We start from the raw sequence: 24,778 nt of genomic DNA, 5'->3' as shown, positions 1-24,778 counted from the left end.
GGTGATGTTTGTGGCATTAAGACTGCAAGATGGAATACAAATGTAGAAGCTATGTACCCAGACTATCTCTTGCCAGTATACTGAGTCTGCTAGGGTAAACTTTCCCCTGTTTATTTGTTCCTGAAATGCCCACCCTCTGGAGAGTTAGCTGTTTACTGGATGATAAGTCACACAAATAGTCTTTCCAGAGGTACTAGGTTGTCCTTTCAGCAGGCAGACCCAGGAGGACTGGCTGTAAGAGGCAAAATAGTACATATATGGATTGAAAGTTTCCTGTTCCTCCTTGTCATTTTATAACTATTTAAAACATTAGAATTTCAGCCATCATTTTATTTTACAGTACAGGTGATGGTTTCCTAGATCATATATCTGAATTTTTACAAGTTCAGTGTACTTTATCTTTTTATGTGTTAGCTTTGTGAATTACCTCCATCAAATTTTAATTCATTTCCCTCATTGCTTTTTTTTTTTACCTGACTTTTCTTCCTGAGTTTGAGATTGCTTCTACCTATTTCTGACCCTCACATGAAGAGAATACGAACTAATTTATTGAAACATTGTCTCCCTGCTCTGTTTACAAATTCATTCATTGATTCATCCGTCACATTTTTTTTTAGCACCTTCTCTATTTCAGGCGCTGTCATGGGTGCTGGGGATATAGCAGCAAACAGAACAGTGTCCTTGTCATCAGGGGGTTCTGCTCTGGTGAGCAGAGAAATGCAGCAACTAAGTTATGAGTTGGGTGTAAGTGAGGTGATAATATGTTTTATGGAGAAAGCTATGCCTGTCATCTTTTTCCATCAATCCTCCCCATTTTACTGTTTTCCAAAGCTGAATAGAAATGACTTTAAATATTAGCTTATTCAGACATTTTAAATCCTATTTAGTAAGCAAGTAGTTCTGTGTGAGCCAGACTATAAATAATATGATACTTGCCATACACACATACACAGTTTAAAACATTTAATTCAGTATAATTTGTACATTGTGAAGTGCTTTATTCCCTTTTTTGTTTATTTCAGTATTTGCAGTGGCATATAACCGCCTTACAACGTACTTCATTATTTTATGAGATTTCTTTCAGGTCTCCAGTTTGAGAAGTTGTTTAAGCATTGATAGTCTTGGAAAAAATAAAATCATTAACTTATGTGTAAGCAGAAATTCTCCAAATTGATATAAAGAATTCATAATGATATAAAGAATTCTTTAATGTGTATGCTTTCTCTTACTTTTTTTACATAGAATCTTAAATTTACTTTTCATTAATGTTGAACATTTTAGATGTAATAAGCTCACAAAGACAGCATTTCACTAATTCTGTCAGCATCTTAACAATACCTGTGTCATTTAATTTTCTGTAATTTTCCCTTTTGAGAGAATAACTTGTACTACTTAGACTATTAGCTTGTAATTTTTCTTCAGTGAGCATATTCTTCTATAACTCACTGAAACCAATTCAGTTTACCACATTCATTTTATTCAATAAAATGAACAATTTCTAGTTTGAGTTTTAAGGATTTTATGTGGAATGAGAAAAGTTGCTAAATGAAATATTATATATGACCAGTAGGGGGTAGTATTTCCAATTCATATTTTTACAAAACTCACGTTGCAATTAGTCTGGTAAATCACACTTAGTCAAGTGTAACTTTAAAATATGTTGTTTTCATAATCTCAGACCCATCCTCAAAAGTTTAGAATACTAGTTTAATGGAGATATTGAATGGATTAATTTACTTCCTTTTTTAATTTGAATTCTCCTTTTCTTTAGCCCATCATTCCTATGTTTACACAAAATATTCGAGAAGGATTTAGATCACTTGGAGGAACAAGTAAGTCCTGATTCATATTTTTTTTTCTAATTTAAATATAATATTTAAGATGTAATATTTAAAGTATTTGAGCTTTTGAACCCTATTAGGAATGCTTTTGAATTATTACTTTAGAAAATGGATAAACCATTTAAATTTTGTTTAGTTTAAAGCCTACATAATAATTAGTTGTAAGTAATGGTTCTTAGACTTTACGTTTTTGTTGAGAGTATCATATACATATTGAAGCTTATTTGTAGTGGAGTTAAAATTTCAGAGCGAATTACTTAATTTATTGTGTTAACCCTTGTTGTGTATTACTTAATTTATTGTGTTAACCCTTGTTGTGTAGGTTTAGAACAAATTTACATTTTATCCAGATCGTCTTTTTAATTCAATCCTGTAGAATTTAGAGCTTTAGAAAGGGATGACGTGTTATTGAACTAAGATTAACAACCTGAGGTGATACCATTTGCTTTGCTTTACTTCTGCCACTTCTTATTTAAATATTTTGAACCATAATGCATTTACATTAAAAAATTATTTTGCCTGCCATTAATTTAATAATAACAGAATAAGTTTTGAATCCAGTTATAGGAGAATAATGATTATACTTTTCTTTGTGATGTCTTTGTGATGTGGTTTTAGCTTTTTATTATGAAATTTATTTTTCTACCCTGTAGTTTTTGTGTTTTGATTGTTTATACTTTGTATCCCTAGTTCTATTATATTGTTAATGACACTGAAGAGCTTTTAACTGCTGTTCTTTCTTCTATGATAATTTGGTATTTTGTTAATATTCCATAAGAGTTTTTAGGTCTTAATTTTTTTTGCTTTTTATTTTTTTCCAATTTTTTTAAGAGTGGAAAGGCAGATGAATTAGATAATTAACTTTTGTTCTGAATTATTTCTTCTAATTTCCTCTTGTCCCATTTCTTCTTCAGAATTTACATGGCAGAACATAAATTCACCCTCATTTTATTTCTTTAATTGTAAAGTGCTTTTTTGTTCTTTTTGACTACCTTTTTAGTTTGCTTAGTTTTAGAGTCAAAAACCTTAAAAATTAGCATGTAGTGATTTTTTTAAAGATTTAATTTGGGATTTATGGTTTAATCTCTTTCCATAAATAAACAGAATTTTAAAATTTCAGTGCTTCCCATGACTATGGATTTCAAGTTGCTTATTGTGTTTTTATTTCTTCAATGATGCTTTTGTGTGCTTCTTAAAAACAGTCTTAATCCATCAGTTTATTTTACATTATTAACCCGTATAGATTTGGCCTGTTAAATTTCAGACGTGGTCATTAGCATTAGTAATTCTTTGTTGCATTTGTTTTGTTCTTCCTAATTTAACAGTAATCTTTTTAGTTCCTTTACCTAGTTTATTGGTACATTAGAATCTCAGGTTTACATAAATCTATTTTAAGCTTCACATTTTTTTCATTTAACTTACTTGTGAGTCTCTAGATTGTTCGGCTTCTGCCTTTTGTTTTCCAGTCCTGTCCTTTGTTTTGAAATAATTGATTTGCCTTTTTAAAATTCTGATGTATTTAAAAGCTCATCTTTTTAAAAGTGTTATGTTTTAATTGCCAAGAGGTATTACTCTCTGTCACTTTCTTATAAGTCTTACAAAATTCATTTGAAGATTTATAATTACTTAGAATATTTAAAGTTAAAATGATGTTGTTTACTTTAAAACAGGGTTATTTAGATGGCTTTATGAAAAATTCCGCTATCCATTTGCTCCAATGTATGGAGGTTTTCCAGTGAAGTTACGTACTTATTTAGGTGACCCCATTCCATATGATCCAAAGATCACAGCAGAAGAATTAGCTGAAAAGGTAAATTATTCTTTCTTTCTTAGTATATGGACAAATTTTTCTTTTTCATTATTTGTTTAAAAATTTCTATTTTCTGTTCATCAGTATATGCTGTAACCATATTCTAGATGAGGGGTTCTTAAATAGGGGTGAGTCTACCTTTCAGGGGACATTTGGCTATGTCTGGAGACATTTTTTTATTGCTATGATGGGGGATTGAGGGTGGGAATGCTACTGGCATCTAGAGAGGAAAACCCAGGAATGCTGGTACATGTCCTACAATGCACAGGACAGCCCCACAACCCAGAATTATCCATCCAAAATGTCATTGGTGCCAAGCTAGAGAAACCCGGTTCTAGAAACTGATAATTCAAAAAGTTAGGAAGTGTTTGTTTCGAATAAAAAGCAAGCTTTGCCCACGGCTTTTGGCTCTGGAAAGCAATCAGGTATGCTTCTCTGGTAGTAATATCCTAAGAGGAAAATAGAATAATGGGTAAGATTGTGGGTTCATAAATCACGTAACTCCTAGCTTCACTGTGTTTTAGATTTGTAACCTGGGGTTCTCCTAGTCTGAAGAGAATAACACCTGTGTATCTCTGCTCTTAGAGCTGTCCATGTAACTAGTCACTCACGTTCAATATTTATAATAGCTCCTGGCATGTAGTAAGTGCTTCATGAATGCTGGCTACTGTTATTATCTTAGGAATTTAGGAATTTATAGTCTAGTTGGGATGATAAGTGTTTGTAAGGTAGTAAGTGTTGTAAGAATGCTTTGCTTTTGAAGTTCAGGGTTTCTGAACTTGGCATGGTTGACATTTTGTGTTGGTGGTGGGGAGGTAGAGTGGGACTGTCCTGTGCACTGTAGGATGTTTGCCAGCATCCCTGACCTCTGCCCACTAGATGCCAGTAGCACCTCTCTAGATGTGATAATCAAAAATGTCTCTCGGGCGGGCCGCGGTGGCTCAGCGGGCAAAGTGCTTGCCTGCTATGCCGGAGGACCTCGGTTCGATTCCCGGCCCCAGCCCATGTAACAAATACGGAGAAACAGAATACAATAAAACAAGAAAATGTTTCCCTTTCTTCCTTCCTTCCTTCCTTCTATCCTTCCTTCCTTCTCTCTGTCTTTCCTTTAAAAAAAAAAAAAAAAAAAAAAAAATGTCTCTCGACATTGCCAGATGATATCCCCTGGGGACACAGTCTCCCTGTTTGAGAACCACTGGCTTATGGTTTGTGGAAGCACAAAGGAAAGGTCTCTAATTCAGAATAGGAAAGCCTCTTTGAGGGAAGTGATACTTGAGTTTAGTTTTGAAAGACAAAAAGGTGTAGGCTGGATGAGGAATAATGAGGTAGCAGAACCAGAATATGCCAAGGTATATGGTACTGTGAAATGACAAAATCTTTGGGGAATTGAGCGCAGTTTGGTATAGCTAGAAAGGATATAGTAGGAGATGAAACTAGAAATGTGGAAGGGGTCTGGACTATGAGAGCCTGTAATAGATTTTGTTCTCTGAACACCAACAGGAGCCACGAGATATTGAAAGCAGAAAGAGTGATCTAATAGGCTTGCCTTTTAGAAAGATCAGTGGAAGCGATGTAGAGACTGAATTTGAAAGAGACCTGTAGAAGCTCCAAAGGGGAAGAGACTGTACTGTGAGGGGAAAACAATAGGAAAAACTTCATAGACTGAGGGCATTTGTGGTGGGCAAATTTGAGGGCACTTGAAAGGTGGGCACGATGTGGATATGCGGATTTGGGGACAGGAGGGAAGAGTATGAACAAAGGAACAGTGATGGCAAAGACTACACCTAATGGGATTGGAGCAGCAAGGCTGAGGAACACCACCCTGGAGGTTTCCTCTTGAGTTTCCCATATAACGTTAACATACTAAGTGCTCCGAGGAGCCCTTCAGTGAAGAGGTCTTTTTAACTTTGTCTGTCTCATCTGGCCATACTTACCGGGCCTTTTTTCCCCCTTGAATAACACTTACCTGGATAATCTCTAGCCTAGGAGGTAGGGTTTGGTAAAAAAAGAGACTGGAAAAGAAATAGGAGTTATTATTATTTTAATATGTGAGCCCTTTATTGTTTTTTTCTTTTTAATGGTAGTCTATGAAAACTCTCCTTTTTATGAGAATGATCAGAAATGATTATGTAATATTATTTATAAACTTTCTTACAATTATCTTCTTTACTAGAAATTTTCATCAACAAAATCTCTGTTTTTATCTATATCCATCTATCCTAATCTGAAATTCTTTCAGTGGGTTTTACTTATTCCTGTGACCAATATCAAATTATACACATATGCTCACACATACAAATGCATATTCACATCCACACAAATGGTAGGAGCTACATTTTTCAGGACCTTAAATATCAAACTAGGGATTCGTATACCATATACATTTCAGTTAGAATGTGTGTCTATTTGGAAGGGGCTCATGTCACTTCCACTCAGTTTGTTTTGGCCACAGCAAGTAGAAGTATAACCTCTTCCTCTACAGTGGTTTATGAAGATGACTCTGACAAGCATGTTTGCTTAGAATATTGATGAAGGAGAGATTACAAGCAGAGAATTTAATTAGTTCTTTTGGCCTAAATGAAGGATAATAAGAAACTTTTGTGCATGTGCCACCATTGTATCTAGAATTCCCCTCTACTATTGTAGCTGTATATAAATAAAAGTATACTCTTTAAGATGAGACATTATGCTAGTATCTCCATTTCCCAGCACAATGTCAGGTATTTAATTAGATCTCAATGAATGTGTCATGAATGAATGAATGAATTAGATAATGATCCCCTTATTTACTTGAAAGGGCAACCTAGGAACAGATTTGAGAGATTTTCAAAGAAGTAAACTCCACCTGACCTGAAAAGAAATTAGATATGGTTGCCTGCAGGATATCTAGGAATCTGTTTCTATATGTAGGTTTTTAGAAATATTTTATGGCAATTTGGGAGGAAAGTCAGAGTTGGTGATGAAGATTTGGAATTTATTTGTATTGAGTCAGTTCTTGAAGCTATAACCTTCAAGGCAGGTTCAGGGAGAGAGAAAAGAGAAGAGAACTGGAGACAGAACTGTAGGAGTTTTAGCAGAGGACAAGTGGACCAAGGAAGAGGAACATCAAAAGCAGACTGAAAAGGAACTTTCAGAGAGGAAGAAGAAGTAGATTTCTGTGGCATTAAAAGCCAGTGGGTGAGGTCCTTTGAAAAGTAGGAATGATAAGTAATATTAATACTTAAAAAGTTATTGAGCATCGGCCTTCTTGAACCAAAGTATCTTTCCCTGGATGCCTTTGATGGGACATTTCTATAGACTCGCTTTAACTGGGACATTTTCTCGGCCTTAGAACTGTAAACTATCAACTTATTAAATTCCCCTTTTTAAAAGCCAAAAAAAAAAAAAAAGTTATTGAGGACGGGTGGGCAATGGTGGCTCAATGGCAGAGTTCTCACCTGCCATGCCTGAGACCTGGGTTCGCTTCCAGGGGCCTGCCCATGCAAAAAAAAGAAAAAAAATATTGAGGATGAGAGTGAGAAAAGACCACTCAGCTTACAGTTATACTCAGAGAGAATAAAACTATGTAAAGAGCAATGAAAAGTCATGTTATCAACTCCCTTGGAAAATGAGATGAAAGTCTTTGGCTTATGAATGCTATCCCTGGCCTTTTGCATACATAGTCTGATTTAATCCTCACATTTACCCTGTAGGCTAGACATTGTTATTGTTGTTTTCCACCTGAGAAAATTCAGAAAACTGGGTAGTTCTGTCAGCTTTGCTAGGTAATGCTGTAGTAAAACCTACAAAATCTCTGAGGCTTGCAACAATCGAGTTTTCTTCTTGTTCCTGTTATGTTTCCATTGAGACTCAGCTGCAGCTTTGCTCCTTATGTTTCCATTGAGGCTCAGCTGCAGCTTTACTTCATGTCTTCTTCCCTCTGGGTCTCAGGCTGAGAGAAGAACCCCTGTGTGGGATGCTGGCAATCTCACAGCAGAAGAAAAAGGTCAGGAGAGGAACCAGGACAGGTCTCTTAAAGCATCTACTTGGAAGTGGCTCCCGTCACTCCCACTTTTATCTTATTGACTGAAGCAGGTTACACAGCCAGACTGGGCCTAAGTGGGGCAGGACCTGTCATACTTCCCAGGGCCCCAGAAGGGAGAGTAATGAACAACTACAATGCAGTCTGCCATTCTGGGACCCTTGAATACGGCTGTGCAAATGGTATGTCAGAAGTCTTGTAAGGGTAACATTAATGATAAATTATGTGTTTTGTTGCCCATGAATGTCACGCTTAGAGAACTGACTGTTCCGGTTATTCTTTTGGTTTATTACCAATACTCTCATAGTTTATTTCTCTCCTTTGTCCTGAAAGTAAAACCCTTTCCCACTGGTTTTTTAGGGTCGGGACATAGTCTCCAAACAGAAACTCTCCTCTCATTCTAAAGTGGTGCCTTTGCAAAGACACAGACCCAGCAGCCTCTATACCATGATTGAAACTTTGCCTTTTGGCATTGCTTATACCCACATATACTTTTTTGTTAACATAATGGAGTTCTTTGCTGTTCCCTAAATATGCATTCTCCTTTAGGATATAAATAACCTCTGTTTTGTTCTTTTAACAGTCAGGGCTAGTTAGGGACACTTTGAAAAAAAATACTGTGAATTTTTATAGTCTGTAAAAAGGTAATGGAGAGAAAAGGAAAATAAAAAAGCCTGACTTGGAAGTTTTTGTATCTGAGGTCTACTCTGGGCTCTGCCACTAGGCGGCAGTGTCACTTTGGATAAATGGTATGTTCTCTGGATCTCAGTTGCCTTATTTGTAGATTGGAGAAATTGAATTAGATGGCCTTAGGGTTTCTTCTTAGTCAAAAATTAAATGAATCGTGTCCCCTTATTTCTCGGCTGAGGAAAATATATTTCTATTCAAATTCCAGTTACCTGATTTTTCCTACCAGGGTAGAAAAATTCACTTATATTCATAACGCTCGTGGTGTTAGATGTTTTATATATTCAAATATATAAATATAGCAAAACTTTACCAATTGAAATTAAGAAAAAGGCCTTTGTAAATCATTGAAATAACTCAGTTATTGTCTCTAGTTACTTTATATACTTTATTATCAGTACTTAAAGTAACAGAAATAGTCTACCAAAGCATGTTTCAGTAGAATTTCTTAGGCAAACTCACTTTATTATATAGTTTTTATATCCATATTTTTTATTGTAAGTTGGCATTATTAAGAAATGATGAATATGCAACTATGTGATGATATTAAGAATTACTGATTATATATGTAGAATGGAATGATTTCTAAATGTTTTGTTTGTTAATTTTTTTTAATTAATAAAAAAGTTAAAAAAAAGTTGGCATTATTGAAATAAAGTGTACTAGAAATAAAGGATTCTTGAAATTCTCCTTTTGAAAATTATTTATATTAATAATATAAGCATAAACTATAGTAAAATGATTCCTGGATTATCAAATTTGAAATTAAATTAATATTTAAATGTAAATATAAAACCTCATTTAAAAATGGGTGGTGGACTATATAAATATTTGATTGTAGAGAAGAGCTATTTTGTAAATACTATCTAAATATGAATTGGAATATACTGTAATAATTCTAAAGAGAACATTTTCAGTATTTTCTTAAAATTCTCTTAGGCCATCTTCTCTCCATTGTTCTGTTTCCATGTTTTTCATGTTTGTCTCTATTTTTTTGGTCTTTTTCTCTTCATTCTCAAACATACTCACAGCCATACACATAATGCCATGGATTTATTTACATATACATGTGGAAAGAAGATGGAGAGAAGTGGATAGATGTGAGTGGTACTGGGAGATAAAACTAATGGGCCTTGCCAGTGGATTGGATACTGTGAATGGGGAGCAGGTGTGGTTGAGGACGACTCCCCAGTTTTGGCGTGCTCAAACAGATGCATATTAGTGTCTTGCTGAGATAGCAGGGAACTCTGGAAAGCACAGAGTAAGAGGAAAGAATGTTCATTTAGTCTTAAATTAAGCATGTTGAGTTTGAGATATTCGAGAGAATCATGCTGAACATATATATCTAGAGCTCGAAGGTGAGGGTGGAGAGATACCTTTGGGAATCATCAGCAAATGGATGGTGATCAAAGTATGGAAATGGATGAGATTACTGAGCCACTGGGGAAGAAGTCAGTGAATGCCTGGTTTGAGGAGGATGAGTCTGAAAAGAATATAAAAAAGGAGCAGCCTGACCACTAGAGGAAAACAGAAGCGTGGAGGCTTCTGGAAGTTACTGGCATAATAGCAAGGAGTAGTCTGAAGTGACTGAGAGGTCCCTAATGATGAAGAGTAAAAAGGTGACCCAATGGACTTAGTAACAGAAGGAAGTCATTGGTGATCTTTGTAGGCATTGCATTTTCTTTCTTTTAAACATTTTTATTCACACATATGATCCATCCTAAGAGTACAATCAATGATTCTTGGTTTTATTACATAGTTTTGCATTCAGCACTATAGTCAATATGAGAAAGAAAAAATTTATCATTTTCTCATTTCTTCTGAAAGAAAAAATCTCATACCTCTTATATCTCCCTGTTATTGACATTTAGCTTTGATGTAGTGCCTTTGTTACAGTTAATGAAAGAATGTTATGATGTTGCTGTTAACTATAGACCTTAGTTTACATTAATTGTTTTTTCCCATATGACACCCTATAAACACTTCGTAATATTTCTAGTTCATCTCTTAATATTTATATAATTAACCACCATCATTGCCCACTCTGGGTTTTGTGATAAAGTCCCACTTTTTATTCTCTAGCTTTCCTTCCGGTGACAAACATGACTCTAGCCTTCCTCATTCAACCATACTTACTCTCCATTTTGTTAATTATACTTACAATATTGTGCTATTCATTTCCGAACCTTTACAAAAAACTTTATTGATGCTTCTGTATTCCTTAATCATCGATTGACCAGAGTGCCTACTCTGTATCTTCTAGTAACCTACATTCTCAAATTAAATTTTCACATTTTGCTCATTATAGTAAGTTCAGATTAGTGAGACCATACAATATTTGTCCTGTTGTTTCTGGCTGCTTTCACTCAATATAAGACCTCAAGTTTCATTCACCTCATTGCATACCTCATGATTCATTCCTTTCTGCAGCTGCACAATATTCTGTCATATGTATACATCACAGCTCACCCTTCTGTTCATCAACAGAAGGCCCCTTGGGCCACTTCCATCTATTTGCAATCTTGAATAATGCCGCTGTAAACATCTATGTGCAAATGTCTATTCATGTCCCTGCTTTCAGTTCTTCCGTGTATATACCAGTAATGGGATTGTAGGATCATATGGCAACCATATGCTTAGCTTCCTGAGGAACAGCCATACTGCCCTCCAGAGAGCCTGTACCGTTCTCCTCCCCTACCAACAGTGAATAGAAAGGTACCTCTTTCTCCACATCTTCCCCAGCCCTTGTAGTTTTCTGTTTATTTTTTTCTAACCATTTTTTTCTTGCACCATACAAAGCATCCTTAGTGTACACTCAGTGGCTCCTGGTATAATCACGTAGTTATGCATTCACCACCACAGTCTGTATGAGAACATTTCCAATTCTTCTGAAAAGAAAAAAAAAAATTCCACAGCCCTCTCTTATACCCCCCCTCTTACTGACATTTAGCTTTGGTATCCTGCCTTTGTTACAATTAATGAAAGACTATTACAATGCTACAGTTAACTATAGACCCTAGTTTGCATTAATTGCATTTTTCCCATATACCATCAATTTTTTAAGACCTTCTAATAATGACATAAATTTGTTCTCATTCATGTAAAAACTTTCTTATATTTGTACAATTAACCACCATCATTGTCTACTCTTGGTTTTGTTAAGTTATACAGTTCTGGTTTTTATCCTTTATCATTCCTTCTGGTACCCCTAGCCTTCCTCTTTCAACCATATTCACAGTCAGCTTTGTTTGTTATATGTGCAATATTGTGAATATTGTGCTATTCATTTCTGAACCTTTACAATAATTTTTGTTTAATATTCTGTATTCCTTAAACATTACATGCCCAGTCTCTACCGACCTTCTTTCTATCTGCTGATAACCTGTATTCTCAAATTTAATTCTCAGAGTTTGCTTATTATAGTTAATTTATATTAATGAGACCATATAGTTTTTGTCTTTTTGTTTTTGGCTTATTTTGTGCAATATAATATCCTTAAGGTTCATCCATATTGTTGCACGCATAATGACTTAACATTATGTCTTACAGCTGCATACTATTCTATTGTATGTGTATACCACAGTTTGTTTATCCACTCTTCAGTTGAAGGACATTTGGGTTGTTTCCTTCTATTGGTAATCATGAATAATACCACTATAAAACATTAGTGTGCAGGTGCTTGTTTGTGTCCCTGCTTTCAATTCTTCCAAATAATGGGATTGCTGGATCATATGGCAGTTCTATCTTTAGCTTCCTGAGAAACTGCCAAACTTCCTTCTAGAGCAGCTGCACCATTCTACATTATCATTAACTGTAAATAAGTATACTTATTTCTCTGCATCATTTCCAGCATTTGTAGTTTTCTGTTTTGTTTTTATAATTGCCATCATAGTAAGTGTGAGATGGTATCTTGTTGTGGTTTTGATTTGTATTTCCCTAATAGCTAGTGAAATTGAGCATCTTTTCAAATGCTTTTCAGCCATTTGTATTTCTTCTTTGGAAAAGTGTCCATCCATGTCTTTTGCCCATTTTTTATTGGGTTGTTCGTCTTTTTGTTGTTGAGTTGTAGAAGCTCTTTATATATCCTGAATATTAAATGCTTATTGGACATGTGGTTTCCAAATAATGTCTCCCGTTGCATATGCTGTCTTTTTATACCCATTTTAGGAAATCCCATTTATCTATTTCTTCTTTCATTGCTTGCCCTTTGGGTATAAGGCCTAGGAAACCACCTCCTACCACAAGATCTTTAAGATATTTTCCTACAGTTTGTTCTAAAAGTTCTATGGTCTCAGCTCTGCTCTGATGTTTAGGTCTTTGATTCATTTTAAGTTAAGTTTTGTATATGGTGTAAGATAGGAATCCTCTCTCATTCTTTTGGATATGGATATCCAGTTCTCCAAGCACCATGTGTTGAAAGGGCTGTTCTGTGCCAGTTGAGTGGACTTAGCTGCCTTGTCAGAAATCAGTTGTCCATTCTTGCCTGCCATGCTGGAGACCCAGGTTCAATTCCGGAGCCTGCCCATGCCAAAAAAAATCGTCTATAGATAGGGTTTATTTCTGAACACTCAATTAGATTCCATCAGTCAGCATATCTGTCTTTAGGTCAGTACCATGCCGTTTTCACCACTGTAGCTTTGTAATATGCTTTAAAGTCAGGTACTGTGAGACCTCCCACTTCATTTTTCTTTCTCGAGCTGTTTTTAGCTATTTAGGGCTAAATCCTCCCTTTCCAAGTAGATCGGATGATTGGTGTTCCTATTTCTGCAAAGTAAGTTGTTGGGATTTTGATTGGTGTTGCGTTGAATCTATAAATCATTTTTGGTAGAATTGACATCTTAACTATATTGAGTCTTCTAATCCATGAACACAGTATATTCTTCCGTTTATTTAGGGCTTCCTTGATTTCTTTTAGCAGTGTTTTGTAGTGTTCTGTGAATAGGTCTTTTATGTTCTTGGGTAAATTTATTCCTAAATATTTTATTGTTCTGGTTGTTACTATAAATGGATTTTTTTTTTCTTGATTTCCCCCTGAGAGTGTTCATTACTATTGTGTAGATACACTACTGATTTTTACATGTTGATCTTGTAGTTGGCCACTTGGCTGAACTCGTTTATTAGGTGTAGTAGCTTTGCTATAGATTTTTTTGGGATTTTCTACTTACAGGATCATATCATCTGCAAACTGTGAAAGTTTTACTTCTTCCTTTCCAATTTGGATGCCTTTTATTTCTTTTTATTGCCTAATTGCTCTAGTTAAACTTCCAACACAATGTTGAATAGTATGTTCCCTTTATCATGTTGTGGAAATTTCCTTCTTTCTCACCAAGGAAGGCTGCTGAATTTTGTCAAATGCCTTTTCTGTATCAGTCAAGATGATCATGTGGTTTTTCCCCTTTGAAGTGTTGATGTGGTGAATTACATGAATTGATTTTCTTGTTTTGAACCACTTTTGCATACCTGAAATAAAACCCAGTTGGTCATGGTGTGTGATTCTTTTAAGTGCTTCTGGATTCAGTTTGCTGGTATTTTGTTGAGGATTTTGTTATATGTGTTCATTAGAGGCATTGCTCTGGAATTTTCTTTTTTTGTTGTATCTTTGGCTTTGGTATTAGGATGATGCAGGCTTCATGGAATGAATTAGGTAGCTTTCCCTCCTCTTTAATTTTTGTGAAGAGTTTGAGCAGGATTTATACTAATTCTTTGAATGCTTGGTAGAATTCACGTGTTCAGCCATCTGGTCCTGGACTTTTCTTTCTTGGTAGGTTTTTAATGACTGATTTGATCTCTTGTGATTGGTTTGTTGAGGTCTTCTGTTTATTCTGAAGTGAGTGTTGGTTGTTTTTGGTTTGGGGGAGGTTGTCAATTTCATTCCGGTTGTCTAGTTTGAAACATACAGTTGCTGACAGTATTCTCTCATTTCATTTATTTCTTCAAGGTCAGTAGTTATGTTGCCTCTTCCATTTCTGATTTTATTTATTGGCGTCCTCTCTCTTTTTTCTTTTTCAGCCCAGCTAAGCATCCATTGATTTTATTATTTGTCAAAGAATCAACTTCTAGTTTTATTGATTCTCTCTGTTGTTCATGTTCTCGATTTCATTTATTTCTGCTCTAATCTTTGTTATTTCTTTCTTTCTGCTTGCTTTAGGGTTAGTTTGTTGTTCCTTTTCTAGTTCTTCCAGGTGAACAGTTAATTCCTTGATTTTTTTCTCTTTCTTCTCTTTTAATATAGTCATTTAGGCAATAAATTTCCCTCTCAGCACTGCCTTTGCTGCATCCCACATGTTTTGGTATGTTGTATTCTCATTTTCATCTGCCATGAAATATATACTGATTTCTGATTTCTTCCTTGACCCACTGGTTGTTTAAGACAGTCTTGTTAGCCTCCATATATTTGTGAATTTTCCAACTGTTATTTATTTCTAGGTTCATTCCATTAGGATCTAAGAAAGTGTTTTTTAAGATTTCAATCTTTTTATACTTATGGAGACTTTCTTTGTGACCCAACATGTGGTCTATCCCGGAGAATGATCCATGAGCACTTGAGAAGAATATATATCCCATGTTGTTGGGTACAGTGTTCTGTGAATGTCTGTTAAGTCTAGTTCATTTATCATGTTATTCAATATCTCTGTTTCCTCATTTATCCTTCGTCTAGATAGTCTGTCCATCGATGAGAGTGGTATATCAAAATCTCCAAATAGTAATGTAGTGGTATCTTTTTCTCCCTTCATTGTTTCCAGAGTTTGCCTCATGTATTTTGGAACACTCTGCTAAGTGCATAAATATTTATGATTGTTATTTCTTCTTAATGAATTGTCCCTTTTATTAATACATAGTGTTCTTTTTCTTTACCTCTTTTAGTGCTTTACATTTAAAATCTAATTTGTGTGGTATTAGTGTATCTGCCCTCACTCTTCTGGCTGTTGTTTTTGTGAAATATCTTTTTCCAGTCTTTCACTTTCAACCTGTTTTTAACCTTTGGCTAAAGTGCATCTCTTGTAGACAGCATATATATGGATCCTGTTTCTTAATCCATTCTGCCAATCTATGTCTTTTGATTGTAGAGTTTAATCCATTAACATTCAATGCTATTACCGGAAAGGCAGTTCTTTCTTCTACCATTTTAATCTTTGTTATTTCTTTGTATCATATCTTTTTTCCCCTTTCTTTTTACCCTTTTAGCTACCTTTACCAGTAATCTTCATTTCTACACTTTCTTCCAAACCTCTCTCTCTTTCTTTTCCTATCAGTCTATAGCACTCCCTTTAATGTTTCTTATAGAGCATGTCTCTTGTTCACAAACTCTTTCAGTATCTGTTTATCTGTAAACAAATTAAACTCTCTCTCGTTTTTGAAGGACAATTTTGCCAGATATAGAATTCTTGGCTGGCAGTTTTTCTCTTTCAGTTTCTTAAATATATCATACCATGGCCTCCATTGTTTCTACTGTGTAATCTGAAGTTGGTCTTAACAAGCTTCCCTTGAGTGTGGTGGATTGCTGCTTTGAGAATGGTCTCTTTGTCTTTGGCATTTGATACTCTGATTAGTAAGTGTCTTGGAATAGGTCTATTGGATCTATTTTGTTTGGGGTACAATGTATTTCTTGGGCCTGTAATTTGATGTCTTTTATAAGAGTTGGGAAATTTTCAGTGATTATTTCCTTCATTGTTCTTTCTGCTCCCTTTCCCTTCTGTTCTCCTTCTGGGATATTGATAAATATATTCATGCATTTCATGCTGTCATTCAGTTCCCTGCAACCCTGCTCAAATTATTTAATTTTTTTCCCTATCCATTTTTTTTTTGTATGCTGTATTGCTGGGTCACATTTCATTCTTTTTCTGTGTGAGTATCCCATTATTGCAGCACCATTTGTTGATTTTTGTTTTTGTTGTTGTTTGGTTAGTTTTTATTTGTTTGTTTTAGGAAGTACATGGGCCGGGGATCAAACCTGGGTCTCCAAGTGGCAGGTGAGAATTCTACCACTGAACTACCCTTGCATCCCCTCCTATCTTTTCTTTTGTTCGTAGGATAGCAGATGTCTTGTCCTTTAGTTTACTAATCATTTCTTCTGGCTCTTCAAATCTGCTGTTGTATGGCTCCATTGTGTTTTTTATTTCTTCTGTTGTGTCTTTCACTCCCATAAGTTCTGTCATTTATTTATTTATTTTTTTTGCAAGCTTCCAAGTTCTTCTTTGTGATCACCCAGTAGCGTCTTTATATCCTTCATCTCTTTTGCCACATTTCCTTTCAACTCATTGAATTGATTTAGAAGATTTGTTTGAACATCTTTCCTCTTCCTCCTCAGGGAATGTTGATCTACTCCAGTCAGTTTTTCTCAGACAAGATGGCCCAGGAACCATGAAAGGGGTGTTAATCAGTATCAAGGTTCCCTGGGGTTGAGATCCAGCGCTGTGCCAGTCTTTCCTGTGAAGCCCCTTAATTCTGTGATTTTCCTTCCCAACCCAGCAGATGTTGCTTGTCAGTTCGCTGCTCCTTACAGGCTTAAGGTGGTATTGTGCCTTTAATTTTCAGCAGAGCCTTTCCCTCCCAGGAATGTGGTTGAGACAGAGACTGTGGGGAAGGTAGTCTTAACGAGTTTATATTTTCCCAGCTCCTGGGGTGAATTCTCTAAATAACAATTACTGTCTATGCTAGGCCTAACCCCGTACCCCCTCTTTTCTTGGGGAAGATCCATTCTTCAGCTCCCTGTTCTATGCAGGCTGGGAAAATTACAGGTCTCTCAGGCAGAGCCCTTCACTCTCCTGCCAGGAGGTATTGAGACAGGCTGAGGTGTACTTTTTTTTTTTTTCTTTTAAACTTTTTTATTGTATAACATATATACAAAACAAAGAAATAAAAAAGCAATAGTTTTCAAAGTACTGTTCAAGAAGTAGTTATAGGATAGATCCCAGAGTTTGTCATGGGCTACCATATGATCTTCTCGTATTTTTCCTTCTAGCTGCTCCAGAATATAGAAGGCTAGTGGGCTTAAATACTTTTTTATCATCACAATCAACATTTTTTTCCTTCTTTTTTGTGAACAATAACATATATACAAAAAAGCTATAAATTTCCAAGCACAGCACCACAAATAGTTGTAGAACATATTTCAGACTTTGACATGGGTTACAATTTCACAATTTTAATTTTTTACTTCTAGCTGCTCTGAAATACTGGAGACTAAAAGAGATATCAGTTTAATGATTCAGCGTTCATATTCATTTGTTGAGTTCTGTCTTCTATGTATAATTCCACCATTACCTTTTATTTTTCCATACATCTCATTGGAGTCATTTGGGCTATGGCCATTCTAAATTTTTGATATTGGAAGGGTCTGTCACTGATATGGGGTAGGGAGATGGAACTATCTGATGTTCTGGAGAGGCTGAGCTAGGTTTCAGGACTTGTCTGGACAGGGACCCATCTGGAGGTTTTAGGTTTCTGGCAAGTTACTCTAGTGCCTGGAACCCTTGTGGAATCTTATAAATTGCCTTAGGTGTTTTTTTAGGATTGGCTGGAATGGTCCTGATTGGCGGTTGGCAGGTTATGATAGGTAGCAAGGTCTACCTAAAGGTTGCTGAAGAGCAACCTCCAGAGTAGCCTCTCAACTCTATTTGAACTCTCTCTGCCACTAATACTTTATAAATTACACCTCTTCTCCCCGAATTAGCCAGGATGGAATTGTTGATCCCACAGGGCTAGGTCTGGTTTCATCCCTGGGAGTCCTCTCCCATGTCGCCAAGGAGACTTTCACCCCTGGATATCATGTCCCACGTAGGGGAGGGACAATGATTTCACTTGTAGAGTTGGGTTTAGAGAGACTGAGGCTACATTTGAGCAACAACTGAGGTCCTCCAGAAGTAACTCTTAGGCATGCCTATATGTAGTCTGAGCTTCTCTACTGCTACATAAGCTTCACAAGAGTAAGCCTCATGATCGAGGGCATGGCCTATTGATTTGGGTGTCCCTAAAGTTTGACACAGTGTCAGGGGGTTGCCCAGTGGTAAGGTTTAATAGTTCCATAGTCTTTCTTCTCCCCTCCCTCAGGGGACTTTGCTAATACTTTTTGATTATTTGGTTAATATCCTCTAGGATGTTTCCAGACATTACAATAATCTATACAGGATTAAAGGACCTCTTTCTCATTTTGTGCTCTCTGTTTCAGTTGTTCAAATGAGCTATACAGATAGGTTGAATTAGATTATGCACTACAGAAAACTTCAGTTCCAGATCAAATAAACCTTTCTTCCATTGGTCTCAAAGAGTATGTGTGGTTCTGAAATACAGACACTGTCTTCCTTACCCCAATGTTCTGAATTACTTTAACCCCAACCTGTTCAGCTTCATTCTTATCTCTAAATATCATGTCATATATACAAAACAGCCTCTCAAAATCCGGACATAATAATCACCACTCCAGACTTAATATGTCTGCTCTAAAAGATTACAATTTAGACCCCTGGGGCTCTCCTTTTTGTGGGTTGAAACTACTGCTGTTATCTTAGCCTCTGGGGTGTAAATTCACTCAATGAGAAGCTGCTACTTGACTTGGGCCCTACCCCCCTTCCCTTTTCTTGGGGAAGATAAGCCCTTTAGGAAAATATCTCCTCTGTCTGATTAGTTACTTTGTCTCTCAGTAAGCTCCATTTCCACCCTTGCCTAGGGCAAGGCTGAAAATGGAAAATGTCTGCTGCTTTCTTTAATGGTTTACTTTAAAAGAAAAGATGTTTTCAGAGCTGGTCCCCAGAATCTCAGGTTTGCCAGTTAAGATCTAGAGTTGGTACCCAGCTCTGTCCCCTTTTCTTGGGGCACAACAAACTCTGCCAATTCCAGAAGCCTCTATTTATTTTTTCTGTGAGCCCTGCCTGCTCCCTATTGGGAGTGGGGCTGAAACAGAACTCTGGGTTTCTTTCTTGTTTATGTTGGAAATTTATATGTGCTTGGAGCTGGTATTCAGCAGTCCAAATTTGTTAACCAGATCTGCACTTGGAACCTGGCTGAGTTTCTTTTCCCTTGCTCCTAGTAGAGAGGGCTCCTGCTTCCTTCCAGGGAGAGACCTAAGACAGCCTGCCATGTCAGTGAGGGGATGTCCGGGAAGGGTGAAGAGGGTGGTGTGGAGGGTAGGTACCAGCTCCACAGCATGGAAGGAATTAATTAAAGCTGCGGTGTTTCATATAGCACTTCCACTCATTCCTGGCTGGTGTACAGTGTGCATCAGGTCTCCAAAGTCCCCCGAACAGTTGTTTCAGACAGTTCCTGGCAGTTTACTAGCTGCCCTGGAGGACAGACTGAATCCTACACCTTCCTGGGCTGCATCCTTCCTCTCTTCTATATTTTTTTAATGCATAGCCCTGTTAGTTCATCAACCCAAAATCCTTCCTTGACACCTCAACACATATAAAACAAAAGCTGTAATTTTTCATTCATGAAATAAATTCGGTATTTAATTTCCTTCATGATTTAATTGAAGGCTTTTTTTTTTTACATTATCCTTTTCAGCTTTTGAATACATTTGGAACTCCAGCCAAACTGGTTAACTTGCCCTTCGTTAAATAGTTGACATATGATCATTTTTCTTCATGTACCTTCTTTCACCATTATTGGAATTGGAATTGTCCTCTGCACCCAGACTATATAGTACCCCATTCATGGGTACTCCCCTCAGTGGGCTCGCAAGTCTAAAATTTTTTTTTTTTTAATTAATTTTTAAATTAAAAAAAAACAAATACAAACATTCTTAACTTATGATCATTCCGTTCTACATATGTAATCAGTAATTCACAATATCATCACATAGTTGCATATTTATCAACATGATTATTTCTTAGAACATTTGCATCAATTCAGAAAAAGAAATAAAAGACAACAGAAGAAAATTCATATACCATACTCCTCACCCCTCCCCGCCACCGACCACCAGCACCTCAATCTAAATTTATTTTAACATTTGTTCCCTCTATTATTTATTTTTATTCCATGTGTTTTACTTGTCTGTTGATAAGGTAGGTAAAAGGAGCATCAGACACAAGACCCCCACAATCACCCAGTCACATCATGAAAGCTACACCACCACACAATTATCTTCAAGAAACATGGCTACTGGAACACAGCCCCACATTTTCAGGCAGTTCCCTTCAGCCTCTCCATTACATCTTGACTAATAAGGTGATACCTATTTAATGCGCAAGAATAACCTCCAGGACAACCTCCTGACTCTGCCCAGAATCCCCCAGCCACTGACACCCCACTTTACCTCATTTCACTCCACCCCCTGCCCCAGTCGAGAAGGCCCTCTCAATCCCTTGATGCTGAGTCCCAGCTCACTCCAGGATCTCTGTCCCACGCCACCAGGAAAATCCACACCCCTGGGAATCTTGTCCCACATAGACGGGGAGGGCAGTGAGCTTGCCTGCTGCACTGGCCAGAAAGAGAGGCCATACCTGAGAAACAAAAGAGGGTCTCTTGGGGGTGACTCGTAGGCTGAATTTTAAGTAGGCTTGACCTATCCTTTGTGGGGTTAGAACAAACCCCAAGATTGGGGGCTCAGCCTGTTGCTTTGGTTGTCCACACTGCTTGTAAGAGTATCAAGAATTCAACTTGGGGAAGTTGAATTTTCCCCCTTTCTCACCATTCCCCAAAGGGGACTTTGCAAATACTTTAAGTCTGAACTTTTGAAGCCTTTCTTGCCACATTTTAGGTCTAAAAGGATCTTAATTATTTTGTACTTGTTTCTTCTCACTAGGTTATGAGCTCCTTGAAATTAGAAACTTGTTTCATTAACATTACAGCACAGAGTATCTCCTTTTACCTAAATGAATGAGTGAAAGTTTGAAAGTACACTTGATGGCCCACATCCTGTGTGTCAGTCCTGTGCCAAGTGCCTCACTATGTCTCAGCATCATGCAATCTTGATAATGACTGTATGAAATAGGCATCATGCTCATTTTACATATCTGAAAACTCATTTTTAGGGACATATATTTGTAAAATGCATCTTTGGGTTCAGATTTCTTAATTTTAGTTGAAAAGAAACGTAGCTGCAGGATTTGTTAAAAAGAGGTTCATGAAAAGGTTAGGGTCTGAAAATGAAGTATGTATGTGTGTGCATGCAAAAAAGTAACTTATAAATAGCCATAAACTGATTTAAAAACAAAGGATGTGGAAATTTGCCATGTATTTAATAGGAAACAAATGGCTTTAGAAGCTTGCTTGCTTGCTTTTTTTTTTTTTTTTTCGCATCAGCAGGCACCGGGAATCAAAACCCGGATCTCTGGCATGGCAAGCAAGAATTCTGCCACTGACCCACCGTTGCCCCACCCTTTAGGAGGTCTCTTGATGCATTCTAATTGACTTTTCCATTCCTATGACTTAGCTGAAATTCCTGTTTAACTGTCTAGAAAGGTAAAGAACCCCATAAAGTATAACAGCTCATTCTTAGTTTTCTTACCATTTGTTACTGCATTGCCTGATATAATTTTGGTGTGTATAGTGATGAAAGAAAAGTATACCAGAATGTATTAATAGCTGGAAAGGACTCAAACTTCCATTTGCCTACTAATCATTACCTACTACTGTTTTTACTTCTCTGAATTTTTTCCCCCTTCGATTTGTTTTAATGTTTATCTTGTGCAAGGCATTGTTGTGCTCAATGGTAGAGAAATTCTAAGGTGATTTCTCCTCTAAATAGTTTATAGTCTGATGTGTAAATAGCTATAATTCATGGGTTGATAACATAGGTATAAGTAATATACTCTGGTGTACTGAGAAGTAAGTCATCGATTCTGACAGGAAATGGGGACCAAATAAGGAGGACTTCTTGAACGTAGTACTGTTTTAAAATATTTACAAAATAAATGATCTATACTGAGAACTGAAAGAATAACAATATTTCTTTTGTTTTCTTAATAGACAAAGAATGCTGTTCAAGCTTTGATTGATAAGCACCAAAGAATACCAGGAAACATTATGAGTGCTTTATTAGAACGTTTTCGTAAAAAGCAGAAGGTCAACTAGAATATAATTTAATACATTTATAGTAATATGTTAGGTTTTATAGTACTGTCTTCTAAATTTTATAGGTTCTATAATTAATATATTTTTAAAAATCATGTTACTAGGCATCTTTCACAGAACTTGTTTGTTTAAAATTGTATTGTCTTAATTTTGTTTTTTGCAGTCGTGTCAAATTTAAATAATAATTCATTACATGCCTAATAATTTAGAAAATGATATTTTATTTGTAAATTCCTAATAATGTATGATAAAGCATATAGATTCTTCAAGTTAGGTTTATTAATAACAACAAACTTGGTTAAACAAACATTCCTGGGTAATACTTCTATTTCTGTATCTCTTGCTAATTTTGAGAGATAGCAAACCAGGCTTTAGTACAGACACTTAAGTTAGGGGAAAAAATGCTCTTTTTATCTGCCTCTCATTTCTTGGGTGACCCTGGGCAAGTCACTTACTGTTTTTGTGCCTCAGTGATTTACTTTTTGAACTTGATAATACTACAGTAAGGAATATTATTTTAAGTTCTTTGTATTTGCTGTGATTGATATCTGTAGATCTGAAATTACAATGAAATTATTTGAACAATACCAAAATCATTTAGAAATTTATATATTCCGTAGAATTTAAATTATTCCTTCTGATGTGATGTCCAGTTGCCAAGCACAATGAAAAAGATGTATTATTTTCCAAATTAGATAAGAAATTAGGATAACATTTCTAATTATTTTTATTTTTAGTGTTTATTATATTTTTAATAAGATTCTATATGCAAAATATAGGGTGTGCTGTGCATTGTCAGACCTATAATATGGGATTTAATAATATAAGGTTAAAAATCACTGTAGTACTCTGCATTTCATGTGTTAGAAGTTGATTCTAGGCTGATGGAATTAGAGCTAAAGAAAACTCTGCTTCTGCTCATTATCGTGGCTTATTCAGTTTGACTTTGCAACTAGTCAGATAGTTTATTGTTTCAGTAAAAATGTACTTGAATAATGAATTTATGTGAATACAAAGAGCTCTGAAAAATTAATGACTTTCATTTGTTGTTTCTTGAAAACTGAATTTAAGAAGTATTTAAACATAAAGTATCAGAAATCAAGAGCAGTATCACTTCCCCCCCTTTTAGATGCTAATTACTTGGATTTTTGTATAGAGTTTTGTATTACAAGTGTGTATTTATATGTATAATATGCATAAAATGACATAATTTAAAATAAAGGAAAATAATTGAAATTCATGTTCTTGTGAAATTGCACGGGACATTTTCTTATTTTTAAACTGTTTTTTTTTTTTTTTGGTTTTACTGTCTTACACATTTCCTACCCACAATAATGTTCTTTCATCTCAGCCACAATAAATAAGACTTATTTTCTAATAAAATAAATTATTTTAATTTCAATTTCAAAGAAAAGAGACAGCTAATGATCATTTATAGCTTTTTTCCCTCCCTGTATGTACAGTGTTTGGTTAAAAAATGATAAATATTCCAGAATGAATGAATGAATGATCATAAAAGCAATGATAAAATGGTTTTTAGGCAACTGTTGGGTCTAAAGACTGAAGAAATAAAAGCATTCCTTGCTAAAGTAGTGAAAGCTATTACTTCTGTACTACAATATTTAAATTTTACTGCTTTACTTCACTCCTCTTTTTGTTCTCTGATGCTAACAGGAAGCCTTCTTCTTTTGTTTGATAAGATATTTATCTTTGCTATTTAAATTAAAATTCTATTTTTAAAAGTCAATTAACATAACTAAATATAGAAATGTATATATTAGAAAAGGGATGCATTATCCTGACCCTTTTGGCAGGGGGTGGGTGGGGGGAGTGCTGGGAGAATCTTCAATAGAAAGAATCTGATGAAAAAACTAGGGACTTTGTCTCCAGAAGCAGGTGCGTGGCACACAAAAATTTTTGGGAAAATTTTCATATCCTTTAAAAAAATCATTTCAAGACAATTTCAAACTTACAGAAAATTTATATGAATAGCACAAAGTACTCCTCCCCAGATTCACCAATTGTTAACTTGTTACCACATTTATTTTATTCTCTTGCTTCTCCTCTTTCCTGCCTTCCCATGTGTATCTAAGAAATGTTTTCTTTAAAATTATCTGAGAATAATTTACAGATGTCATGTCCCTTACCTCTTACCCTTGACTATAACACCGTCCGTTTATAGAACTACAGAGCTACAATCAAAATCAGGGCATTTATCATTGATACAATACTATTATCTAATACAAAGACTATTCTAATTTTATCAGGTGTCTCAATAATATCCCTTATATTGAATTTTCTCCTTGATCTAATATCCAAACCAGGTTCACATGTTGCATCTAGTTTTCCTGTCTCTTTATCACCTTTAATCTGGAATGTTTCCTCAGGCCTTCTTTGTCTTTA

General features: G+C 35.7%; 1 protein-coding gene across 9 annotated transcripts in view; it reads left to right on the top strand.

Annotated features, from left to right (window-relative positions):
- TMEM68 (transmembrane protein 68) overlaps nucleotides 1-23,611 on the top strand; it is a 72,787-nt gene extending 49,176 nt beyond the window's left edge. For 8 of the 9 annotated variants that reach the window (XM_077166771.1, XM_077166772.1, XM_077166767.1 and 5 more), the window contains 3 exons: nucleotides 1,772-1,832; nucleotides 3,512-3,651; nucleotides 22,271-23,611. In XM_077166771.1, the coding sequence (XP_077022886.1) occupies nucleotides 1,772-1,832; nucleotides 3,512-3,651; nucleotides 22,271-22,375 (306 nt within the window). In that variant the 3' untranslated portion in view covers nucleotides 22,376-23,611. Of the gene's footprint in view, nucleotides 1-1,771; nucleotides 1,833-3,511; nucleotides 3,652-22,270 lie in introns of those variants that run through there. The other variant, XM_077166770.1, reaches the window with a different exon arrangement.
- The last annotated feature ends 1,167 nt before the right edge of the window (nucleotides 23,612-24,778 follow it).

This window comes from Tamandua tetradactyla, chromosome 6, assembly GCF_023851605.1.
Source record: "Tamandua tetradactyla isolate mTamTet1 chromosome 6, mTamTet1.pri, whole genome shotgun sequence".
NCBI classification, from domain to species: Eukaryota; Metazoa; Chordata; class Mammalia; order Pilosa; family Myrmecophagidae; genus Tamandua; species Tamandua tetradactyla.
This window is presented reverse-complemented; position numbering and strand designations above follow the sequence as displayed.